Here is a 27,278-nt window from a genome sequence, read left to right as displayed (position 1 = left end):
ACAACATGTAACGGGGCTTTATTTTCAATATGTGTATCGTTTTTCTATGCAATTGTACCCTCACGCTGTAGCCGCATATAATATTTTCTAATCCTAAAAATTACTACAAGGGAGTAAGGTCGGATACTGGTTGAAGCAGTGATATATTTAGTATTCAAATACAAACATCACGGTTTACAGTTGTTTCGTAATAGCAGATAAAAAAAGAAAACAGACATGCAATAAGTATACATGCTGTTGTTGTGGACATTTTGACGTCGTGCCGAAGCTTTATAGTAATAGAAAAACGTCCCATAGCTTAAGCAAATTTTGATTTGTTGATATGTTAAATGCTTAAAACATTTTATAGTCCAAAAGCAATATACCAGTATGCTAAAATGCATGTCAGTTGCTAAGAAAAAAACTTAAGTTAATACGTTAATTATTCCAGGCAAATACCTCATAGACGAAGAAAAGAATAGAAGGAGGAACTAGTCTCCTCCATCACTACTGCCAAAACTGTATCGTTGCAAGAGAAGATAAGGCTCAAACAACAATTGTCATGCAGAACCTATAAGAACTAAGACCAGTCGAACTAAGGCCAATATCAATATTTTAAGAAACATTACAAACTACAATTTGGAACTAATTTACAAGATTCGTATTCTGCATTAGCACATTTTTTTGCACAATACAACTAATAAATGTGCCAATAACTTTTTTTTTTTTAATAATCCTTTTATTCAGATGAAATAAGCCTGAAAGGACGTAATTTTCCCAGTGCGGTTGCAATGATTGTGATTATTCGTATATACGTCTTTTTTTAAGCCAAGCAAATGTTGATGCTGCTTAAATACAAAAGTAACCAAACCGTTGCATAAGCTAAATATTTAAGTTAATAGCAGGTTAAGGCGAGCGTATACATGTTTATAGAGAGTGTTTATAAAACTACTCATTGTCAAGAAATTTTTCTGTCTCACTCTCTCAGTTACACGTAAACCCCCTTTCACAGAGAGACACACACACACACACACACTCACAAACGTGTGTGTAGTGCAAGCGACGCCAGAAGTAAGTTCTCCAGTCTCTACACGTTTGTGATGGGAGCAGAGGAGATCTAGAGCACTTAGTGAACCACATGACTACACAAGTTGTGTGTGAAGGGCACTGAGGTGCTCAATGACCTCTGCGCCGGAGAGACGAGTCGTCATAAACAGATTTGGTCAGTCTCAAAGTCAAAAGCGCCCCAAGCGCATAAAATGCCATTGTTACGATTGCAGCGCATTTGCTTGCAAGGAAGCCAATATACTTGACACTAAGCTTTGGCTTTGGAACCATCTCTACCCTAAGATCCGCTTTATTTCCATTCGACTGAATCTTCAGTGATTCCCTATTAATTTAAATACAAAAAATGTATTAAAAAAACACGTTACAAGAAAATAATAATAATATGTTGCATATTACATTTGGTTTAACAATGTTTAACTCATGATCAACATTAGATTACAGGTTGGTCCTAAAATTCTAATGCATTTTTGTGCGTGACCAATTAAAAGTAATCGTCAAGCAAAAATCTAAATCCTAGCAATCAAAAGGAAATCTACGCACACTAGATATTTTGGCAATGAAATAGCAAAAGGCTGAAACACGTTCCAAAATTTTTTAAACTAAACACAGTTACAAAACAGGCAAGCAAAGCATTTCATGTCCTTGCAGTTAGTCCTCACGGGGCCCTGTTTCGGCGTCTGTTCCATTTATCCACTAGGTGGATGTCTTTACCATTTTTAACCACTAGATAAAGCATATCAATATTGTTGCACTACATGTGGCCATATTGGCAAACATTCAGATTGCATTTTTAGAGTTTTCTCTTGAGTGTTCCAACAAATTGTTTTATGTAGTGACCTTATACTGAAATAATTAAGAGCTAATATGGTCAAAATAAGGATGGTGTCACGCGCAATAATGTACATCTAATTTGTAATGAAATATTTCTGAAAACGGTAGTTCGAGCGCCTGAGTCGGCTTTTCTGCTATCGAATATAAAAATATGCTTGGGTAACAAATTTACTCGATTCAAATACTAAAACTCATATGGTTTCCACAACACATACATCAGGACAGGTAAATAAAAGTAAGTTTAAAGACTTTATTATTCAGAAACTGTAGGTTACACGTATATGGATACATTCATGAACTCGTAACATTATTTACAAGACATTTTTAATCGCAAGGTACAAAGGAATGCGACACTGGTGCATTCACAAAATTACACAGAACAACACAGAAAATTTTTACATCAGAGGCAATTTCACAAAACAATCCAAAGGGGGAAACGTGACGATCATTGTTATATAGTTGCTGATGATGCCATTCATATAATTGTATTTGTATTTTCTATAGATTCACAAAAATAGGATTGAAAGAAAATGCAAGTCGCCGAACTATCAGACCAATAACAAGAAAAATAAAAATAACGTAGCACCGACTTCTGCCAAATTCGTTTATAATAATAATAATAATAAAGCACAAACGAATAAACTATATTTTATATGAAACCAACTTTTAACCATTTTCTTGACCGTATATTTTAAACGTTCTTTCAGTTTTTTGATAAGGTGTTTTGAAATAAAACATGCGCCTTGTTGACAAAAATAGTCGGAAAAACATTTGCTTTTTACCTTCTAACTACAGTCATTATAATCATGCAGCAGATATGAACTATTTCACTGACATATAATCCATGAGTTTAGTAAATAATGTTTCAAATTACATAATGGGTCCCGCTAATTAGCAAAACAGGCTTGTGAATTTTGGGATTTAGATCTGGTCTCCTCAGAATGATTGCTACTTCCATTACACTTATAAATGACGTAATCTTTGTTTTAATTTATAATTGCGCGTCTTCTTAATATTACTTGACCATGCATTTCGCTCCCAGAAGCATTGTTGTTGTGAATTAATTAACTAGACCTAAGCGAATATGTCCAAATAACGCAGATCAAGGGACAAGCAGTCATTAATGGAAAATGTATGCTGTTAAAAATGCAAATATGATAGAGACACCTATAGTTTTTAACTATATCATGAATAAATATTTTATTAGCAGTGTGTGCGGCTTAGTTGCAAGCCTACCAATTTACACTTTGGACAATATCTAGTTGTAGAAAGAAACTTCCTAACATTAGTCAGAATGATATTTCACAGGCTAGATCAAAGTCTGTTTATAAAAGCTGCTCTGTAATTGCAGTTTGGTTCTCAAGGGCCCAAGATATGAGTTGGGTCACTAACTTTGTGCCCGTGACCGTGAACGTGCCATAGAACACGTGGCGATGACTGCAGAACGGAGATAAGACGTTGATGGCTTAACGCTGCCCACGCTTCTTATTGTCGAGTACTGAATTTGAAAGGCCCTTTCTTAGCGATAACTGGCAAAATAAAAACATAGATGGGAGATTGCGAACAGTTAAGGATTCTCGTTATGACCAAGTATGGCGTTTTTTCTAGCTTAGAACACTGATCATGGCACGAGTGTTACGTTATAATTTCAAAAATTGTTTTAACACTCCGACAATAAACATTTAGCAATCTTTTCAGACTGATAAGAAAACTTTTTACTTGTCCGAAATGCTATGCTAAAGTAAGACTGAGGATATCCATTGCACGACTCCGATGGATTCCACGGGAGAGAGCAAACATTGTCCCTTCTAGGGTACGAGAGAGACGGTAGCCCCGCCAGCTGTCCCCCTGAGGCTCTAAAATTCGGGAAGTAAAACCTGTCTCCAGTGTGGATGTTTACCAAAGGTCCCACAAACCCAGGATTAAGAAGATTATGCTCGCCCATTTCCGCGGGCCAGACCAACAGCTTCTAGTTTATTGCAATCTGACATTTAACGTAGTTAAACCTGGAGGTGCACCTGATTGGTCATCTCCACGTCACGTGCCGGAGCTTACTCGAACACTAGAAGGTACCACCCACTTTGTCCATTTCAGACAAAACAAAACATTAACTTTTGTATTACAGGTTTTATATGCTTTTTAAAAATACTATAAAATATCTTATTAAAAATGTAAAATCTTGTTTTTTCATTTCCCCTAGCTCAAAGGATCTAAACGGAAACGTTCACTTTCCTGTTTAGAAATATATAGAAGTGTCCCTGGCCTCGTTTAATCTTTATTACCTGGCAAAAAATAAATAAATGAATAAAATAAAAAAATAAAAAATTCCCCCAAAAAGAGATCAAGAGATAATTTTTTTCATCGAAACCGAGGGTTCTTTCCACATTGTTTTCAAACAAATTACGGTTGAATTCAGTGTCATATAAAGATGTGATGTTCATCTTTTACAGGCTTGTTTTAAAGAAATACTGATGCTCAGTGCTGAACTCCACTCATATTTACTGTAGTGGGGTCAGCAGGTTGAAACCATTGGCTCCGTAAAAGAAGATGATATTCTATAAGATTTATATATTTGAGATAATATGCTCTAGTACACCTCACATGTACAACTTTAACAGATACATCCTATAAATGCTCGTAGTCAAACTCATGGAGGTTTGTTACACATCTCACAATTCTTTTATTTGAATTTTACAAGCTGACAGAGGGCATTAAAATGATTCTGCCGCTCCAAATACACCACAGCTCGCATTAATTGATTTTTGATTGTAGATATATAAAGTACATGCAAATATCCCTCATATCAACTGCAACGCAGTGTAATTGTCACGTGTGTATTAAGAACAAAATGGGGCGATGAAAGAGATTATGACAAAAGGACAATAATAACAGTACGCATTAAACCATCTGTCTCACACTGGAGTGTGTACGTAACGCAAAATTGATATTATGCTAATTCAGTGTTAATCTAATCTTTCAGGACTTTAGTTTTTAAATAGTATTTTCCCAATGCATTAATTATAAATCAATGTTATAAATACAATTATTTTTTAAATGTTAATTTTTAATCTGAGTGCATTTAGTGTCACAAAATATTGTTTTGAAATATATACTTTTTTATCTCTACTTTGGAATGCGAATAACCATTATAAAGTTAAAGGTTTTCAGATATGGATACAGTTGACATAAAAAAAGAGATTGATTAATATACCTTCACAACTTTTTTTAACAACTGTCTTTTTTACGCGCTTGCGTAGCCTCTTGCCCATGCTGATATATATATATATATATATATATATGTATATATGTATATATGTGAGCAAATTATACTTGAATTCTTCTTTCGTTTGAATAATTTACATTTTCCTTATTTATTGCAGGAGTCTTTGAGTAGCACAGCAACTTTGCGTTTGCTGCCAATCTAAAGTCTGTGTCAGTGTATCTGTGTGGGGGCGTGATTGTAATTATGATCATGGCCAACTTATTTATTTTGTTTAATCTACTTTCAAATAAACCGAGAAAAGCAAAATAACCACGAACAGCTTCATTAATGGCGATGGGTATAGGCTATAAATGCAAAGATATTGCGAAAGTAAATCCGGTGTTCAACTCATTACAAATATTGACGTAACACCTATAACAGAGACTCAAAACAACAAAGACTACAAACGTTGTCCTCTAAATTGGCCAAGAATTATTGCATCCAAATTTTAGGCACACATGTGCATGTTTTACGGCTAGAGTACTTTATACCAGATTCATGTAACCAATTAACATGCTATGCAACACTCCGTGCATATACATTTTAAATGCTATCAGATATTTTACTAAAATATCCAACGTTGGAAATATCAGGACATTTCTGTGTTAAACATAAAAGTAATTACGAAATATGATACTATAGAGACCTGAAATTTAGTTACTACTTTGAGAAAACACTCATGCTAATTAATAAACTAGTCAGTTATTTTGTTAGTTATTTCTGATTAGTTGTAGTGAGAATATTTTATTATTTCCCCCAAGAGCACAACAGAGAGCAAAACAAGTTGATGAGTGAGTGACTGGTTCTCCATTAATGACATTTCAACAACTTAATTCAGTCACAAAAAATAGCTTCAAACAACCTGACTCTCTCAAATAATATCGCTTAGACACAGTAAAATGATTATATTTTCTTACCGCAAGGATGGCCAAAGTTGAAATCTCCAAAATCTCTGGAAAATGGCTAAAATAGTTGTTAGTTCAAGGTCAGTGTCTAGTGCACTGTCTGCGCCGCTCTGAGATTGCTGTCTTGGAATCACTTTTCCGTCCAGACAGGGCCATAGCGTAAACAAAGGCCTTTTATTGTCTTTGATTTTGGAAGACAGGTTGGCTCACTGAATGCCTTGCGGTGAATGTCCTCCAAGGCCAATTTCTTAAAGGGAAAAACGTGCATTAAATGTGAATTAAATGGAAAATTCAAGTTCTAGAATACTTAAACTCATTTTAAAGAAAGGACAGTTTGATGACAGTTGGATATCCCAACAGACATTGAAAACTAATAATAGTAATGGGCACTACAGTAATAGTAAATTAAAATCATGACAATTTAATTCAATCGCAACTTTACAAAGGCACGTATAAAGAAATAAAGACGCGACTGTTACGCAACTTCCAGAACAAAAGCGTGTATGAACACACAAATGAAAGTGCTTGCGCTTGCACTATTGCATATTTATCAGTTTTACTACAATTACAGGTAGGAAGCTTGCTTAAATTAAGTCGAAATAAATTGAATGTAAAGAAAAAGAACATGGTAAAGTGATTAAACAAATTAATAGGATGTTTGCGAAACACTTACGGAGTTTGAAAATTGCAAACCTGAACTCAGATTTAACCTTTTGTTTCTAAATGTATTTGTTTATTTATTTATTATTTTATTTTCAGGTACTATGCAATTATATACTTCGAGCTGGGAATTTTACAAAACACAAAGAGAAACAAAAACATTTACAGACGCAAATCTGCGTCTCATTTTCAGAGATGCATTTACAATATATATCGATATATCATATAATATATAACAGATGTATAACATATTAAATACAGTTGAGAATTAAATCAGCCGCACCATATTTCAATGAACGACCCTATTCAATTCAAAGTGTGTCCCCATGCCTTTCCATGAACACTAGCAAATAATTCAAATATATACTGTAAGCTACATATTAGTAGTTTATTAGTTACCTTCCTCTTAAATTAAACACACATATCCTGTACGAGGACGTGCGCCAGATACAAAGTGTCTACATAAAGACCGCTGCAAAGCATGTGTCTTCGTGCTGAATCTACACTTGCTCACTTCCTGATATTTCCACCATACGCCACCAGAGGTTATCAACCCCCTTTCTTCTCAACCCGCTGATCACTCTCCTCGCACTCCAGCTGGTCGGTTTAGAATCGGCGAAAAAAAAAAAACTAACGTGAGCCCGCCTTTCGCATTAAACATCTATTATTTAAGTAGCACATTGATCACAACCATATAGTTCTGAAGATAGTTTATTTCTATATTTATTGTTCTCAGATTCCAGCATTGGTAGAGATATGTGCCATCAGAAACGTGCCTGCTTTATGCGTATATCCTTTTTTATTTTATTTTTTTTAAATGAATACGTATGTGCTTAAATCAATTTGGACAGCAAGCTAAGAATCTGTTTTAGGGGCATATTATTACAACATCGTTTGTTGTTGAGATTGCAATTAATAAACCAATGCAGTGGTGAAAAGCAGTTGTTACACGACAAAAATTAGCACAGCAAATTACGTAACAGATTTCTATATTACAATACCACCATCTGTCATATATAAAACCAGCAAGTGTTATTAAAATTATAGTCAAAACAATACAATTATTTCTATCAAATAACAAAAATAGTGCTACACAAAACAAATCTACTTGCTTACTAAACTACTTACAGATAATTATGAGAAATACTGTCTTTTTAATAATTTTTAATAATCTGTTCAGAATTTATATTCAGACTTTAGAAATCCTACAATTTAAATAATTCTATTCACTTTTTGCAGAGAGCATAAAATGATGAAATATTTACATTATGCAATAAATTAACGAAAACAAGGGCATTTGAAAATTTTTAAAGCGTGGTGTGTGTGTGTGAAGCTCAAGTGAGTAGGGGAAAAAACATATTGCGTAGACTTTTCCTTTTCCCCGCATTGCTAATAATAGATCTATGCATATATTGAAAAGGCCTTGCGCCTAACCAGACAGAAAATGGTAGCTTGACAGAGCAAGCGCTTTAATAAAAGACCATAAAATAAATGCATACAATTCTACATCTATAAATATATTACTCATTTCCATATTAAAAACACCAAGGCATTGTGCATATTCACTACAAATAAATAAACTAGCTATACCTTTTGACGTGACCCTGGATGCATCTCTTGATATTTGGGAAGTAGTACCCATCATTCCTCGACGCGCATATGGAAATAAAACAAGATGACATCTCTTTTGCAGACGTAAATGCACTACCTGCCGTCGTGGTCAATAAAGCCTACACCTCATGATGGATGAATACAACCATTGGTGGTTTAAAACTTATACGGGCAAGGGATCGCGGAAGAGAAAAATCAGAGTGTTCAATTGTTATGAGAAGTAAAAAAAACCGAGTGTACATGTTCACACTGACAAGGATATTGGATAATCAGAGCATTTTCTTTTTTTTATGTATTTATGGTATGTCATTAACTCTCGCCGTCTAGACAGGGAAATAACACCTTGTTTGCCCGAAAACAAACCATAGGCAGTGGTGTCCAGCCCCTCTGTTTATTATTCACAAGACTCTGTGATGTCAAGGTCAAAGCGACAGCATAGTCATGGTCAAGGGTAACGCGCGATCACGTGACGGTACAACAGAAGGCCTAACTATCGTGCAGTTAACATCAAATTTCTCACTCCTCAAAGTAACCAACGTCTGCACATCACTGATAGTTGACCGACGACAAAAAGTTTTATCAGTAACCAGGTGTGTCTGGCCAAGGTGTTACCGAGGGATTTAAAAGTTCCTAAGTATACACCACATTACAGAGTTTCTTATATTCTATATATCTACTTTTGCTCATATACGCCCTTCAATTGTACATTTAACAGTATTTCTTGTTTCTTAAGGCGAGTTAGCTTGGTGAAAACTATACTAGATTAAAAATTTTTTTTTTAATTATATATATATATATACACACACACACACACACTATGTATGTAGCCTATATATGTGTGTGTGTGTGTGTATAAAGATCAACTGCTATCAAAAAATCAGAAACCTTTAAATAAAAATCAACAAGCCTATTTTCTATATCTTAGAATATTAACTCAGCTAAAATTGGTTTAAAAACATAATTTGTTGACACAATATTAATTAAATTATGTCTGATTAATGATCCTCTCCGGATTATTGTAAGACTCGAACTGTCCGGTACACCACCGTCTTTAGCAAATTAGTTATAACAGGAAGTTGACAGCATTTAATTTATTCCTTGAATGTAACCTAAGAAAAAGTCATAAAAAAAAGTAGTTAAAAGAAACTACCTGAAGCATTGTTAATGATCTAATTTATTTTATTTAATAAATATTGAAAAATTAATTATACGTTGATAAAGGAAATGTTTAAGCATTAGATGAATGCTATGCTTCCGTGCATAATCCTTGTGATCCAGTAGGAAACGGTGAATATCATACTGTATCTAAATGTTGCTGAGGCATATTCGTAGTGACATTTCATCGATTTTTTTTTCGTATTTATTGTTCAAAAACATTAGTTAAATTGTGGTAAAATTACCGACAAATGGAGCAGACTTTTAAATCGAGCACTTACTCGAAATTAACGATGATATTGAATATAATTATAATGAAGAATTATATTATTAGCACTATACTTAAGTAAATACGCACTGTGTAGTGCACTACTTGAATTATTAAAATATGTAAGGCCTACTGGAAGCCCCGTCGCTTGAGCATTCTGGTTCAAATTAAACTCTGCGTTCAATTTTGGACTGCTAACATTTAAACTATGTATCTAAATCGACTGTTTGAGTAAAAAGTTTACTGATCATACTATATCATTTGCAATCGTCAATACTATCCTGTCTTGTCACTAATATGAAAGTTGTGTTTTTTCACTATATTTTAGGTAACCCCGAGCAACTACTATCGATGAATAAAGTTCTTAGCAATATGTAGCCTACACACATTAAGTCTATTGAAAAACCCTCACCAAAATGACACAAAAACATCGCATCTATTGTAAGAGCTCACTTTCAAGCTTTACCGAACAGAGATGGACACATATGTATCTATGGAAGCGGCCATAAATGGGCCACCTGTCACTGATAACTGAAATGCATTGATTCACTACAAGTAACATTCCATTGACATTTTTATTTATGAAATATGTTTCAATTCAGTACTTTAGGAATTGAACACCACAATACAGTTCACATACTGCACGAAAAGAGATACAGACAAGTTGTGTGAACAGCTCCAATGCTTTACTATATATATTTCTATATAAACACAAAAAGGTTGTGCATTAATGTTTAATACTAAATGATTTTAAATGCTTACAATCATTCCAGTTGCATGGCAGAGTCATATCCTTCACTGTTAATAGAGACATATACAAATGATCTTGAAACATTCCTTTTTTACAGACCTGTCATACGCGAAATCTAAATTAAATAATAGAAGCATTAAACTGTACAGTTAACATTAGCAGCCTGGTTTACCCTCGGCATTAAAAAGCAATGTATCCCACAGTGATCCATATAGCTTTTGAAGTCTCGCAGGCTCATTCAAGCAAAATCTTTGTCATTTCCACGAAAAACAAATGACGGTTCTATTCATGACCCAGTTCAACATTTGCTACAGCCTTTCGAGAGTTCATACAAGTCTTGATTCAACCAAAGTGTCTCACAGAATTTTTTTGTTTCTCTCTCTCTCTCTTCTTCTCGTGCGTGTTGAGCACCTCGAGTGTTTTCTGCTGGCTGGTTGGCTTTGACGCACTCAAGAAGAGATGCAGAAGGGTCGCTTCTCCCTTTATTTTCAGATGCACGTAAACCATGTGTCTCTTTGATATCGGTGTAATTTTAAATATTTATTATTTATATATGTACATTCATAGAAAAAGACGAAGTTGAAATGTTTTATTTTTTTCTGTATTTTCACAGTTTTGTATCATATGCCCAAAAAGCTAAAGAGTGAGCGGTTATGGTATTGTGTGCATGATTTCAATTAAATAAAGTGAAAGAAGACAGGTTATGCTTGAGGCTGCCCGCATGTTCTTCATTCACGATTTCTGAACGGAGGTAAATATCAGACTTTCTGGACAGAAGGGTATAAGCTGGCGGGAAAAAAGCACGAAACATACATCAAGTATGCATGTGATTATTAGTAGTAGTCTTGGATTTACTGACAAACTTTTTCTCCTTCACTCTGCGGTTCTGGAACCAAATAGTAACTTGGCGTTCTGAGAGGTTGGTTGTCGCAGAGATGCGTCGTCTCTTGTCTTTGGTGATAAACTTGCTTGCTGCATACTCTTTTTCCAATTCCTTTAGTTGCATCTTGGTGTAGGGAACACGCTTTTTGCGTCCTCGACGATAACTGCTGACTTCTGGCTGCAACGGAACAACATCTAAAAAACAAAACATAAATGAAATTATTATAACCGGTTATGCCTAGTGAGACACAAATGAACGATTACGAAAGTTTGGTTCAATTCGACACTTTGGGGAAACACCATGAGTTAAGCTAAGTATTTAATTGTCAAATGAATTAAATATCTGGGGGCAATACTGTCAAATGAACAGAGGCAGCTATGTTCCTTTTGTGAGCTACTTTGTTTATTGAATCAAAAATAATATATATAAAAAATCATATTAACTACTGATATATCTATAGGTGGATGGGAGATATTTTTCGATTCATTTTACGATGCATCAGGTTTTGTTTTTTTCTTTCCAAGCATTGGAGTAACCTAACAGAACAGGTTTTTAACCAGCACTGATATACAGATAACAATAAATCTTTCTCGAGTAAAGTTTGGATGGATGGGGTTTGTGAAAAGACCAAATCACCCTGAATTTAAATTCTTGCTAAAACGCCAGGATTGTGGGTGGCATTGACAAGTGTTTGTCAATTATAATGCAGTACACCATTATGTAAAATCACGTATACCTTAATTATAATGTGTATTATAAATCAGTACTAACGCCGAGCAACATTCTTTTTCCAAAATCACAACCTGACTGTGGCACAGTAAAGGTAAAATAAGGTGAAGGATATTAGGCTACTCTGGCAGCTGATGCACAGACACATTCAGATGTGTTCTAGGATTTTCCCTGTTAGTAAACTGGTACATAATGTTTTAGACAGAGGCATGTCCTCTGCTCTTCTGTCAGTCACGAATTATTGTCTAACGGCCCCAAACACACTTAAAGAAACTGTAAATAACTGGTTTGGGGCATGTACGAAAACAGCACTAGATGTTTTTCATCAAAAGGACTGCATTAAACAAGCACATTTTGCTATATACTTATTTGTGGCTATATGAATATATGGCTACCTGTGTATGTGACCTCTGCTAGGGGGGAGGGTTGCTAAACGGGTCAGGGGCGTGATGGTGGTGACAATTCACTAGATCTGAAATTACAGTGAATACCTACATAGCACTGGTAATTTTGATTAGCCACAGTTGAGTAACAATACTGAATGACTGAGTTAGCATTCGCATCATATGCAATATTTTTGCTCACAGCTAAAATCAATAACTTGACTACAGAACGTCAGCTGCTCTTAGGGGAAAAATGCTGCACCATGGCATTCGCAAAATGTCCATAACAGATCGCGGGGCACCACTCCCGATCACTGCTGACAAAGATTTATATGCGTGCTACAAATAAGGACCTTCTGTATTATCATACGGGAGGAGCAAAGGTAGACAGTATTGCCATACCCCAGTTCCAAATTGCGTGACTTTCCTAGCTTTAGAATCCTGTGACTCAATAATATTCGAGTTAATATATGACTAACCTCTGTAACCAGATACGTCCCTCAAACATTGTACTATGTAAGACGTAGTAAATAAAAAGTATATTTTAGGCGAACTAAACTCAGTCTTGCTGAAACTTGTTGAGTTTAGGATTCGCTCAAATTCTTGTTGTGAAAAGCCAATTGAACATTTACCGACTGTCACATGTCAAAAATGAATAGAACAAAATCTACACATTTGTCAGGTTCATGCAGACCTTCTGGATGCGCAATCTTAATCCATTATGTAGAGTTGCGAGTTGAAAGCTCTTATGAACTGATTACTTTTCGTGAAGAATATAGCCTATATTTACACATTTCATTTAGGCGAATACTTGGCACGTTCAGTTTACAGTTGGGGAAAAATATATCATATCATAACAGGAAGTCGTATCATCCCTTTATTACATATGCATTTTTCATTCTTTTATGGTTACACAGCTATGGCAAGACATACCTGGAAACGGAGATTTCCAAAGATGAGAAGACTGTGTTTGCTCCTTTGAACAGTACACCTGCCCATCCCAGCCATTCGACAGAGCCCAGTGTTGATATCCATCCATGGGGATCAATGCATCGTGACGTGGCTCGGGATGCGCACTAATACTGGGGACCACCGACATGTCTAGATATCCTGGAACCGCCTGGTACGAGCTGGCAAAACTCGGGTAGAAAGCAAACTCTTTTGCCCTGCTGGAGAGCTCCTCCGTGGGCAAGGCACTGCTCGTCTCGGCATATTTTTCTGCGGGATGGTATGAACATGGTTTCTGCTGCAAGTTCACGTTGTGCGAGTGAGATAATCTGCAACCGTAGTAAGGGTTTCCAAAGGGATAGCCGTAACTCAGAGAGGCACTAGATGACGTCTGTGGAGCGGGGCACTGTCGCCCAGTTTCAGGGGAGGATATATCCGAGTACATGGATCCCTGGTGAGTCGCTATGGTGCCGGAATGCCGCCCCAGCGCGGGGTGTGAGATCAGTTCCCTGCAATGAGTCGCAGGGCAATTCCCGCTCAATCCTTCCATAATTTGGTTTTTATTCTGATTATTTTCATTCGGGCTTTTTTCATACACGTACATCAAGGTGTCCGCCCAGCGTGGATGCAGGACCAGCGAAGTCGTCATATCACGGGCTGCCGATGCTTTTTAAAAGTCGCCTACTCCAGGACTGATACCTCATTTCCAAGTACATTTTACGTACGCGCATGCGCACGACTACATCCATGTGTCCAGTTCATTAAAGCGCAGGCACGTGATATGCTAACTATCCCAAAGAGACTGGGTTGTGGGTGGGAAGAATAATCCCTTTAAACAACTACTGGCTCACGTTTCACGCCTGGCTTCTAAGGTTTTCGGTGCCCAGGCATTGGCTAAGAGAGTTGGAGATAGCTGTTCTTAAAGGGGAAGGCTTTAAGCTAAGGGGGAACGAAAACAACCTCAACAATTCGGCCGACAAATGTCCGAGCACTTATATGCATTTATATGCAATGTTTTTAATTTAACCTTCATTATCTACAATCTCAAACGCAGCATATCAGTAACAACATTAATATATACATAAATATATGCATACAGGGAAACGTGCATAAATTCATAGTTTTACAGAATATGAGTAGCATAAGAAAATTATGCATGATATAAATCGTATGAATTCAATTATTTTTCAGTTATTTTATTGCAATAAAAGCAGCTGTTCGTTATCGTCATTTACCTGGAGGAAAGGATTTACTTCCGACTGCATTTGAGGGGAAATACTTGCGTTTTTAATATACGAACGAACTGCTGTGCTGTAACATATATTTTAAGGGACAAATCAACAACAAAATAACGATTAATACAAATACCTATAATACTCTGCAAACAAAAATGCAAAAAAACAAACAGAAAAAAAACATCCTACACAGGGCAAAAAAAAAGCATTAGTGTGCTCTGTCATGTTAATGTATTTTTCATTATGAAAATAATGTCGTATGATCATGATTCTTTTGTAAATTGTTTTCCATCGATTTGTATGTTTGTGTAGCACTGTTATAAAATAATTTTCCTACATATTCAGTTACACAATTGCAGTTTTAAGAGTTGTTTTTATTATTATTTTCGACGTACCCTCCAACATTTAGGAACGCGTGCTGATGTGTACATAGTTTAGTATGAGATCATCAAAGCAATGACAATCAGCAAAATATATTTTATATATAAAATATATATAAAAATGTTTTGCTGATACATTTTCACATTCTTTATTAACATCACTCTCTCTCATTGACTTAAAATGTCCAATGTCAGAATTACACAATACACATACAGTTTTGCAAGCATATAGCAAGCAAACATACAGTTTTTGCAAGCATGGTAGTAGTTTATTATTATTATTATTATTATTTTATGCTGCATTTTTATTTGAATACTAGAATGTAGAATATATTGAATCAGATCCAGCTAGTGTCATGACAAGAAAGAATGCATCGCCACTGGACAAGATTTTCTTCCGGTCTGATGTGGCACATTTACAATGCAACGTTTCATGAGGAATGAATAAGAGAGACCCATACTCTGTTAAAACATTCCTCTGTTATTAGTTTCAATTGTGTAGCGTCGAGACAGAGACGGTCTTTGTGCAATATAAAATCTGAACTGTTTTTACCTTTTAGACAGTGTTGTGTGTTTTGTGCGTTAGATAGCATTTTGATGAGTTCATTGATTATTCTTATTTGCAAAGATAAATCCATCGTTGACTTCACAGACTGAAGAATGGACAAATCTTACAAATGGCAGCTGCATGGAAGTCCAAGGTCAAGGTAAAAAAAAAAAAACGCAGACAAACAGGGTCGTAATCAGAGTCTAGACAGACAAGAATGAACTTCACACTCGTATGCATGCAAACTCGCTGTAGCTTGAAATGTTTTGAGATACAACTTGGGAAAACGGAAAAGAAACTGGCAAACAATCCAAGAGGTCCCCGAATTAAATTTCGCCTTTTTAAAGTGCACCGGCATCTGTTAAACTGTTACGAGGAAGACAAATACGACTAAAAATGCAGAAATGCAGTATTCTTCTTCTCGTATTTCTGTGCAGTGTTCCTCTGTATGACATTTTATGGAACTTCTTGCTAACTTATCTGACTTATATGATCCAGATTTGTTGACATTAATTAAACGAGTTGCGCTACATTAACCATGTTTGTCACAAAACACAGAAAAATTGTTTATACTGATACAATAATGTACAATATTTCTTTACATTTTCTTCCTCAAACCAGCAAATTATTGATGTGAAAACATAAAAATGTAAAGTAAGAGGCAGGCAAAAGAGTTTTGGTCGAACATTTGCTAACTTATTTTTCTATATGATGTAGGGCAGAACTTGCAACAGCTTATGCAGTAAACTAGTAATTTTACCTTGGATTATCTTTTTGAAGAGCTCACTTTGATTTGTCAACTGCAAATAACTTCAAAAGTACATTTCTAACAATTATATCGGGAACGATCCCTGTTAAACAGCACTGTTATAACAAGTATAACACAACTTATCTCTTATTATAATAAAACAAAATCCAAGTGATATGAAAAGTAAATCTATTCGTCAATGCAAATACATTTCCATTATTTACACAACGTTTGATTAATTTCATATTCAAGGTCGCACTCCACACGCGGCAACGTTGTGCTCAGGTTATTGCTTCATGTACAAGTTGAAAGTATTAATTTAAAACACGTATGAATCAATAAAATAAGTTTGAATATGTAGGTATATTAATAAAAAGATTTGAAATAGCGCTCATTTAAAAGGCTCTGCTGACATCTGCCATTCCTGTCTGTTATTAGTGCGAAATATGCATTTTATTACACGCGTGTAGATTACAATTATATTAAACGCATCTCCTCTCTAACACCGTATCATAATGCTACTGCGTATGTGTAAGCTCAGGCTTTGTACTTGTTTGGAAATGTTTGCAAATCAGTTCAAATTACACGTCACCCTCAATAAAATATATGAACATTTTCGACACTTTGTGAAATAGCCTACAAGATCCAATATAGCTACATTACAGTTGCGCATTAGCAAGTCTACAGTCAAATCAGTGAGCATTGTTTGAATAACAGCAAGAGCGCTAAAATGGGAGCATTAACACACTGCGCCTTTAAAATTGTGACCATAGTGTCGAACTGGAAGATGATCCAGTAAGTGCCTCTGTGTCTGTGTCAGTTTGTCTCTACGTAAACGTGCGCCTGTGATTGGGAATGCGAGAAAGCACCTTTCTTCCTTGCATTGCTTTTTTGAAATCACAAAATACTTACATATTACAAATATATATTTCTCTTAACACTGAACCTTTCCTTAAAACTGAGTACATCTAGAAATGCACATCTCTGCGTGTTTCAATCTATGTTACAAGTATCGCTTTCTCTAGTCTTTGGCTTTGTTTTCACTTCTGTTGCAAAGAAACCACAGGTGCAAACTGAAATACATATCTTCATGCCCTTTCATTCTCAATTAAATTACCGTTGTGGTGGAATGCACACTGAATTATCAGCTTCTTAATCACAGTCCCAAATACATAATACAACCAGAAATCTGAACTTTAAAAAAAAAAACTGACTTATAAAATCACACTTTTTTTTAGCCCAAGTTCAAGGAGTAATGACATTACATAACATAACATAACAATACAAAGCATTACCTGAGAAGTTACATTCTCAGGTAATGCTTTGTAAGAGGAACCAATTGCCTAGTTCAATCATCATTGACGTAATCACGAAAACACCTAAAAGCGACAATAATTCTCACACACACACACAAATGATTTTCATTTTCTGACAAAGTTGGGACAGAAATTGTCGGTCACTTGGCAAATTCTTGTATTGTCAAATATTATATCTAATGGTAAAAAGCAATAGTAGATGTTTATATATTTTCATTTTCTTTTATATTTACACAACAAAACTTTAGTCTGTTTTCACTGCTCTGCTATTATACGCGCTAAACCTACAATATGAACCTACTACTATACAGGCATATATAGACAGATACCTGTCGGTCTCTCTGTAGATCTCGCTATCACACTGGGCCCAAATCTTCATTCAGATTTATACATTTATTAGGCATGTGCACATATAACAGAAAACAAATGAAGAATGGAAAGCATAACAATTATATCTATTTGAACTCTTATGCAAAGAACATTCAGAGTATACGCACATGTTACAATAATAAATATTTGTTTAATTTTATTCCATTTTCTGATATGAAAACATGAATAATACATTTTAGGCTCTTAAAGCACAGTCTTGAGTTGATCCATATAACCATTATTTCATTCATAGTATAAAACAAGAGTTAGCCTATATAGTTTTGATCGTCTGAGTTAAAGTCAAGGAAATCTGTCATTCAAGGATTTGGGAGTTGGATTGTTGTGGCTGAGCGTCTTACGTTTTCAAGGAGCGGGGAAAAATCGATTGCAACATCGGTTAAAGCTCGCTTGCCTCGACGCATTGGTTTCCAATGCACACAGAGACCATTCGAATATTCATGTTCAGTAGTTTAGTCAGTCAAAAATTACATTATGATGGGTATATCATACATCACAAATTAGATTCACTCACTCGATATTCTTTAAAGACAAGTGTTTTATTCTGAAATGCCTATATAATATCTGAACACGGTTGTTTATATTCCACCTTATTGTAATTATTTATAAAGACTTGTCTAATTGTTAAAATGTGCGTTAAAAGTATGTACTTACAACCTTCGCTCTAATACAAAACCTGTTCTACAGGTAAAATTGATTCAAATAAAGCAATCAATTTTTAATTAACCAAGAAAGAATGAATTTCCCACCAAAATAGACTACTCGATGTTTACATATACAGTATATTAAACGAAAGAACAAAGTTATTCAAAAGCGTAAACGCAACCTATGCCTAAATCATCTTTAAAAAAAAAGTGCCCCAGGCGTTTTAAAGCTACAGCTTTGCCTCTGCATGCACATTCTTGCGGTGCTGCTGCAAGCCTTGTTCAGGAATTGATTGAAAAAAAACTTCTTGCAGAGTGCGGTGCCAACGGTTATGAATATATATCAGTATGTCACTGCAGTGCCACAGTGCTATATTCTATATGCCTACCCAATTCCAATATAATTCAATACAAATTTAAGCTAAGAAAAACAGTCGTTCCAAATAAAACAACTCAAACTCAGTTTCGTCTTGACCTTCCTTCTCCTTCAAGAAAGATATACCATCACTTTAAGAGAAGAAACAAATCGGTATTAAATCTCGCATAGTTGTCAGCAGAATATGGCTAGGCCTGCGTCCATTCAATCTCGGTGCAATACGGTATAAATCTAACCCGATCTCAGCTATTGAAAGTGCGTTTCAATAGCACGATTTTCTGTTTGGCGTATTTACGTATTTACGATTTATGAGTCCAGTTCTAAGTAAAATAGGATCCCTCTTTATTTCATAATTTTTTTTAAATTATAAAGGCCTGCAGATTCTGCAAAGAACATGCGAACTTAGGCACTCTCGACTGTGTGTGTGTGTGTATTTATAAAATAAAAAAAACAAGTAGGCTACTAATTAATGTACAGAAAAACATGGACGATAACAAATCTGAAATGTGACGGCATATTCTGACATTCTGCTGTAAATCTCTGGAAAAACATCACGATCAGCCAGCAGTAATAAGCAATTTTTCAGGTATATCTCAGATTCACAAAGATAAATATATGACGCAGCCGCGTGCCCAGGAAAGTATGTGGACACATAATGAGAAGCTGTGGTCAGTGTAGCCTATATACTTACCTTCAGTTTATCACACTGGACAAAATTACTTTTTAGCTATAGGAGTATATTAAACTTAAGCTTCCATGGTAATGTTTTAGCTTTCTCTGATAGATTGACACACCCTTGTAAACGAAACGTTATCCTTCTATTTATTTTAAATAACTGCACCAATCTTTAGTACAAGAAATTGCTGAAGAAGAAAAAAAACACCTTTTATATCCAGACACGCTGGGTTACATTGTGTTTACAAAACATTTTATAAAAGGGTGCAAAACTACATCACAAATTCAGACCTAAAACACCTAGGAACAGGTTCACCTCTGAAATCAGTACAGATTATCTGTCCTATATTTTGTTGCATTTTTGTAAGTACATTTAAACTACAAAGGAACAACACGAAATTGGATGGTTTGTTGTTGTTATTACTCACCACTGTCATGGAGGGTGCACTTGAAAAGTCCTTCAAATTAATATTTAAAATATGTATCTGGGGGGGGGGGGGGGACTGACAAATCGCTTCTGAAATGACGATCGTCTTTCTAGGCAAATGTAACCAAATTTACAATTACTTCTTTGCATTTTACATCATTTAACAAAGCATGTTATGATGAAGGTCAAGGCTGCACATTGCCCATGCAGACTTCGGTTACTACAAAAGCATGAAAAGCTTGAGCATTTGATTTTTGACTTAAAGTATAGTTTAAATTATCTTTAACATACGTACAATAACTTACTGGATTCTTACTAATCAAGTCTAAAAATTCTCGTGCGTAAAGTTATTTATGTCGCTTTTAAGACCTTACGATGACATATTTCTAGATTTATAATTGAGGAAAAAGAAAAAGGTGGGTCACAATCAATATACTGGCACGAAACTAGTTTTCAGCCCTGTCAGTGAGCACTTAATAAAACGTAACTCTTTGGACACCTATCCAAGTCGGTGTGCAAAAAGAAAATAAAGTTAAAATGGCACAGGTACACTGAAATGTAATTTTTTTTTTTAACTTTCAGACATAAATCCGCATGCACGACACTAGTGTCCATACGCACGTCAAAGAGAAATTATGCATTTTAAAAAATGTAATACAGTTGTCCTCTAATACGTTGATATATGAAATTAAAACACAATCGGATATAAAATCGATAAACACTTGATTCATATTCGGCTGGACAGGGACAAGAAGTAAAGTTCAAGTTCAAAGTCTTTCACAGCAGACAGCCAAGGAGAACGTGCAAGGAGACCCCTTCACCTCTTACAAAATAAATCACAGTATGAATGCACAACATTTAACTTCAAGTTTTAAAACACGTTTATGTGCAATCTTTTTTTATTATTATTATTAAACTCAAATAGTTAAATAAATTGGAATTCCATTAATATATATATAAAAAAAACAAAAAAATACGTGTTTGCAATTTAAACAGGCTATTTTCAAAAACACATTCCACAGGCTGCTAATTGTTTAGAGAAATCACATGAGGATATCAAGAAAGTAACTTCCTCAAGTTCTTTATATATACTATAACCATATGGTCACGTTCAGAGGTGCATTTGACAAATTTCGTTACCGTCCGTATTGATCCAGACAACTACTCTGGGCTGTCTTTTGGACCGTTTCTACACTCTAAAAAATGCTGGGTTGTTTCAACCCAACTTTGGGTCAAATATGGACTGACCCAACTTTTGGGTTAAAAATTGAAATGTATAAATTTAACCCTAAGTTTGGGTTAGTCCATATTTGACCCAAAGTTGGGTTGAAACAACCCAGCATTTTTTAGAGTGTAAGTTTGATTATACGCGCAACACTGGATGTGTTATTTTTTGTTAATGCTTTAAAATTGCAGCTTCACAAACCTTATATAGATGACTGGGGTTAAACTTAAAACAGTAAGTTATACTCATCACCTCTCCAGTTTAACATTTTATCATTCAAATTTCAGTGTTTAAGTGTCCCCATTTTCTCATTTACAACCAATATTTTGAAATATTATAGACTTGTAAAAACATCTCAATAAAAAGTGTACTTCTTTTCTTTTGTTTCCTAACATTAGATTCAATTTCAGTATAAAGAGACCAGAACAATACTGCAGTTACAGTTCAAAACTTTATTATACTTCAGTGATAATCTGGGGAGCCACGAACGTGAAATATCATGGATCAGTTCGACTAACTGCTCAAAAGAACGCGTGCATTGGAAATAAAATTAATTATAAACAGTATAAAGTTTTTTTATTCTATTATCTCGCTGAACGAAATGACAATGTTCACTCGTAGCTCCAATTCGATTGTTACCTTAAAGGTCTTCTGTATGGACTTTGTTCTTCTGAATAAAAGTTTGATTAATTTGCATCCACGAATGTCACACTCGAAAATGTTTCCTAAATGCTTCCTCAAGTTTCAGATACTTTAATTAATGAAACCCAATCATATGGATGGATAAACATATCGTGACATTACTCAGTTTAGAGCTATACAAAGGCGTGGACCGGTCATCAGATAAAGCCATTCTACCCTGAGTTCCAAATAAACACTTTAACTATGCTAAATGTGTGTGCCTCCGGTCCTCCGATTGGTTTTATTGATTTAATTGGTATGTTTAAAGACCTATTCTTGTTTGGATAAAAGTTGTTTTTCTCAGTCAAGCCGTCTATAAATGCAAAGTAAATACAAACCAAATGTAATTTGAAATTAAAGCTTTTTTTATTAACATATCCAGAGTGGTTATGGGGCATTGAAAAACCGCATTTTGCAACATTTCATCCTGCGTGGGTTTTTATGAAGAGCCCTGCAGAAGTGAAGAGTTGTGATGTTAAATTCGGCTATGTCAACAGTGCGCGCTCAGGGTCCTTAATTAATCCTGTCCTTAATTAGATAATTAACGCATCCTGCCGCTGTAAAATAATGTGCATGAGTGAGATATTAAATGCTTGAAAGGACTTAACACGACTGTCGACGGCAATAACGTACAGTCTCTGAACGCTGGACAATAGGTACGTGACTTACAGTCATTGCATGAGCTCGGATGCTGGTGTACAAGCACGTGACGGTCTGCAAAGTATAGTAGACAACTAGGGCATGGAGACAAATCAAACATTTTTTTTTAATGTTCATATTTCCTGTTAAAACAAGCTAACTCAATACAGTCTCATTATATTATAAGTATGATTGCAGATTATAGATTTCATGCAGAATGTTTTGGTACAGTTCCTTATTTGCTTCAAGTATGTGGCATACTGGACGACTTTCAGAGGAAATCTGAGTACTACAAATCTTCCAAACATTTTTTCCCCACTCAGTATGCTTTAGCACTAAATACTGAGACGACAGTGAATGTAAGTGGACACTTCATAAGAGATGGAGCTGCAGGGCTCAGTGAAGGTTCATTGTTCACTGCTGACCACCAGCAGTAAAATCAGAGAATCAGCTGGTGGGGTTTAGTGTATGTTGGATGAAACTCCACAACACAGACAAACATATTGCAGTGATCTTAGGTTCCTATGGCTGGGTACTCAAGATCACTGTTGAGTCTGACACAATGATTGGATGTCTGAATGAATGGATGGAGAACAAGAGAAAGATGTACCTGCCATGAACAATCCATTAACAATTTAAATAATGGTCACTAAATTAACATCTACTTTTAGCAAGCTACTGTACCAGTAATACATGTATTGGGGGACCAAAATAAATGGGCCAAATAAACAGAAACACCAAGCCAACAGCAGTGCTTTCATCTTTCTTGTAATTTCTAACAAGTCACTATAGTTTAATACCGGTAATAAATGCTTATTCCTTGGATGAATCAGGTGTTCTTGCACCAGGCCAGTGTTCAAACTCCTCACAAATTTACTCTTATCATGTGAAGACAAGAACTTGCAAACAACTAATTTTTAATAAAAATAAATAAATAAATAATAATAATAAAAAACAGGATAAATTACAGTATACATAAATATTATACTACATCCCAAATTACTTTACATCTCAACAGGGGCAGATTTAATGAATTGGGGGCCCCAGGCAAAATATAGGAATGGGGCCCTATACATTTGCACACATTTTTCTAGATCAACCTTGAGGTTACTTTTTTGTTGTGCTGCTTGTTGCTGCACAATGGTGCCCCATAGTTGTGTCCAATGTTTCTATATTTTTCATGTACATGTTATAATGGCTTTCTTTCATGTTGTAGACCACGAAATAGCAACTGATTTACAGTTGAGATACAGGTTTTCACAAAAACAAAATAAATTATAAAATAATAAACCTTACAATTGAGTGTTTAAACCAGGGGTGAGCCAGAACTATAAATTATTATATTTTAAAATGGGGTTATGTGGGTGGATTTTCACATTGATCTGAACAAAAACTACAGACTGGATTATTGAAAATGGACATTCATTCGCTGCCAGTAGGAGGCGCTTTTGGAACCTCAGAAATATAGAATGAGAAAAGCGTGAAAAAATATAGCCTATATTGACGAGGAAAGTCCACTGATGAGTTACCAGCCTAAGCCTGTGTGCAAAGGCTGTCTAATTCTAAACTTTAAAATACATTTATTTTTTAGTTATTTTAACTACAAATTTAAATAAAGCTGAAAAAATAATGAAAAGGCAATTATACGTTTACACACCTAAGGATTATATCAACCAAAAACGTAACTGTGTCCTCTACTTGGTTCCTTCTCATAAATGAGTAAGCGGCATTTAAAACAATTATAAACATATAATACACACTGTTTCTCAATATTTAATTACAGCTTCAGATGCATAATATTTTCATCTCCTTCATGCAGGATACACAAAAAGCATGTTCAACTCGGACCAGGGGCGCCTGCAGGATTTCTTTTGAGGGTAGGCACAGAGTTTTTTTTGGGTGGGGGGGCAAATGATCAGTGAGAGCAGAACGAATGTGTCACACCTTGTTCTTAGTTTAAGTATTTGCTATTGACTGTTCAAATGCGGAGTTTTCTGCATCGTGTGTGTGTGTGTGTGTGTGTGTGTGTGTGTGCGCAAGAGAGCGAGAGCGAGACACACAGTGGAGTAAGCGGTCTTAACCGTGGCTTGTGTACTGCAAACACATACCAGCTTCATCACTGTGTCTGTCACCCGACTCTGTTCCCCTTTCAGGCTCTGTCTTTACATTTATTTTGAAAGATGAAGCTCGCGATTATGGTAAGGGGCATTACATTTCCGACAAGTGCTTGCGGTGTTCGGCCAATCACAATGCACTGGGTCAGCTGTCCAATCAGAGCAGACTGCGGACTTGCAAACTTGTCGGAAGGAGGGACTTTGTAGAAAACTAAGCGTTTGAGAGAGGTGGGGCATAGAGGACCTACAATAATGTACAGTATTTGAAAAATAATGTGTTTTTTGAACATTAAAGCATGTCAACATATTCTGTTACACCAAATACACTAAATAATGATCTTTAAAAAAAAGCATCATATGACCCCTTTAAAATAGTTCAGTTTTGTATGTATTGGGAAAGTGATTATACTTCATTTCGTTTTTTTTATAAAGTAAATTTAGAAAAACTTTTGGAGCATTTTTTGTTAGTTAAATACATTTTCTATTTTTTTTTTAAGGAGGCTAAAGGCCAGCGGCAGACAGCGAATTGATCATAGCCTATATTTTTGATCAATTTAGCTTTCTCAAATCATCAGCACTTGCCTAAAATAAAATCTATATATAAAACAGTTCAAGCATATCACAATGATAGTTTAAATGTTTAACCTAGAAATGTGTGCTGTTAGACGCATATCCAATCGTTTGTGTGGAGAGTGGAAGCTGAAGCGTGCTCAGCAGCACATGGAGGCGCCAGCGCCATCACTTGCATTTCTTTCTAACGGTGGAAACAACTTAAAATACTCAGTCATTTTTGCTCATAAAAGGTAAGAGTAATACATCATTCTAAACTGTAAAGGGCCTAGTTTTATTTGTGTGCACTCACAATATCAACAAAACATTGTGCTTTTATAAAATAAAGAAAACAAACGCTTTCTGCCATCTCGGTCTTGAACAGGATCGTTTCACAATGATGAACCTAATCTCAGCGAATTGCCTCACAGACATGATAGTAATTTAAAGCTTTCTATATATTCTTACTTTAAAACGAAATAATTAAAATCGAAAATAGAAATTATGTTACATACTTTCATTATGTAATCCGTGCATTTCTCTCTAAAGGCACATCCAATGAGGAAATTGCAAGTCATTTTTTTCATCACCATAATTGATGGATGTCTAAAATATAAAAATAAGAAAAGCCTAAAACAGCCCCGATTATAATTTGCGCTTTATTTTATAATTCCGTACAATTAAAAAATAAAAAATTATAATGGCATATATGTAAAACTTTTCAGAAAACTGTTCTGAATACCTTAAAATTTAAAGGATTTGCTGCAACGAAATTTTGTATTACATGTTAATTATTTCTTAGCCTATTTTTTAATCCATGCAGCAAATGCTTTAAAAACAGCTTTAAAATTACTTTATTACATTCCAGACGCTTTTAAAGTACTTTTCACTATAAATGTTATGGGTAGCTTGAATGTAAAACATTTTCAGAACTTCAGAAAACACATGCAAATAGAAAAAGCACCAGCAAATCAAGAAAACAACTTCATCAGTTTGACAGCAGGTGCTGCAAATGCTCACAACACAACCACATAATGAATTGTATTTGCAGCGCGTTTCTTTGTTTGGTTGTGTTGTGAGCATTTGCAGCGCGTGTGTTGACAAACTGATGAAGTTGTTTTCTTAATTTGCAGGTGTTTTTTTCTATTTGCAACGCGTTGAACTCTCTCGGCCACCGTATGTTGTAGGCTAACCCGATCTCATGAAAGTGCGTATAGCACGATTTTCTGCTTATATTTGGTATAATAATTCTATGCAGAAATTGACTTTGGCATGCAAAAGACTGATCAATTCATAATTAATGGCATGGCTGGTTCAGTCGACAGAAATACGGGACGGACAGGCCTATAATAATTGCTGCAATGTTTGCGGGGCAAATCTCAGGTCAGTCTGAGCACTCATGGCACGCACAGTGCGTACAGCCGTACACCTGCAGGCGCCACTGACTCGGACGGTTGTCGTGGTAATAAACACCGTAAACAGCAATCGTTCGCGTGTCAGCGCTTACTGCGCATATCCTATATCAGTGGTTCTCAAACCCCCAGCCCTGCACATTTTGTATGTCTCCCTCATCTATCACACCTGATTCAACTCATCAGCTCATTAGTGGAGACTGCAAGACCTGCTTTGCCTAAGGGGGTAAGCCCCCCCCCCCCCCAGTAGAAAGATTTTGTATGGTAATGGTTTGGCTATACCTAATGTCTTTGTCATCAATCTGGGCAAAATACAAGCAAAATCACTAACTAATAACACATTTTGGGTGAAAATGTATTTTATAAGCAATTAAATAGTTCCAATAATACAATCGTCCAAATAATTGTGGTTCCAAGTGTATTTTATTTTAATGTGATGGATAGTTTTGACATGGAATTCTCCAAGTCATTTGATAATAAATTTTATATA

General features: G+C 35.4%; 2 protein-coding genes across 2 annotated transcripts in view; both read right to left on the bottom strand.

Moving 5' to 3' along the window:
* Positions 1–27,278, bottom strand: part of LOC107598838 (homeobox protein Hox-C10a-like) — a 50,031-nt gene that overhangs the window by 18,249 nt on the left and 4,504 nt on the right. The gene's annotated exons all lie outside the window — the stretch shown is intronic.
* On the bottom strand, positions 11,144–14,148 carry LOC107598853 (homeobox protein Hox-C13a-like). The gene is made up of 2 exons (XM_016290303.1): positions 13,419–14,148; positions 11,144–11,567 (listed from the first exon to the last, which is right to left on the bottom strand). The coding sequence occupies exons 1-2, from the start codon at positions 14,080–14,082 to the stop codon at positions 11,305–11,307; spliced, it is 927 nt and encodes a 308-aa protein (XP_016145789.1). The 5' UTR covers positions 14,083–14,148; the 3' UTR covers positions 11,144–11,304.

The sequence above is a fragment of the Sinocyclocheilus grahami genome, unplaced genomic scaffold (assembly GCF_001515645.1).
Source record: "Sinocyclocheilus grahami isolate Dianchi unplaced genomic scaffold, SAMN03320097.WGS_v1.1 scaffold13.1, whole genome shotgun sequence".
Lineage (NCBI taxonomy): Eukaryota > Metazoa > Chordata > Actinopteri > Cypriniformes > Cyprinidae > Sinocyclocheilus > Sinocyclocheilus grahami.
The sequence above is the reverse complement of the archived record's forward strand: the minus strand, read 5'-3'. Positions and strand labels throughout refer to the sequence as shown.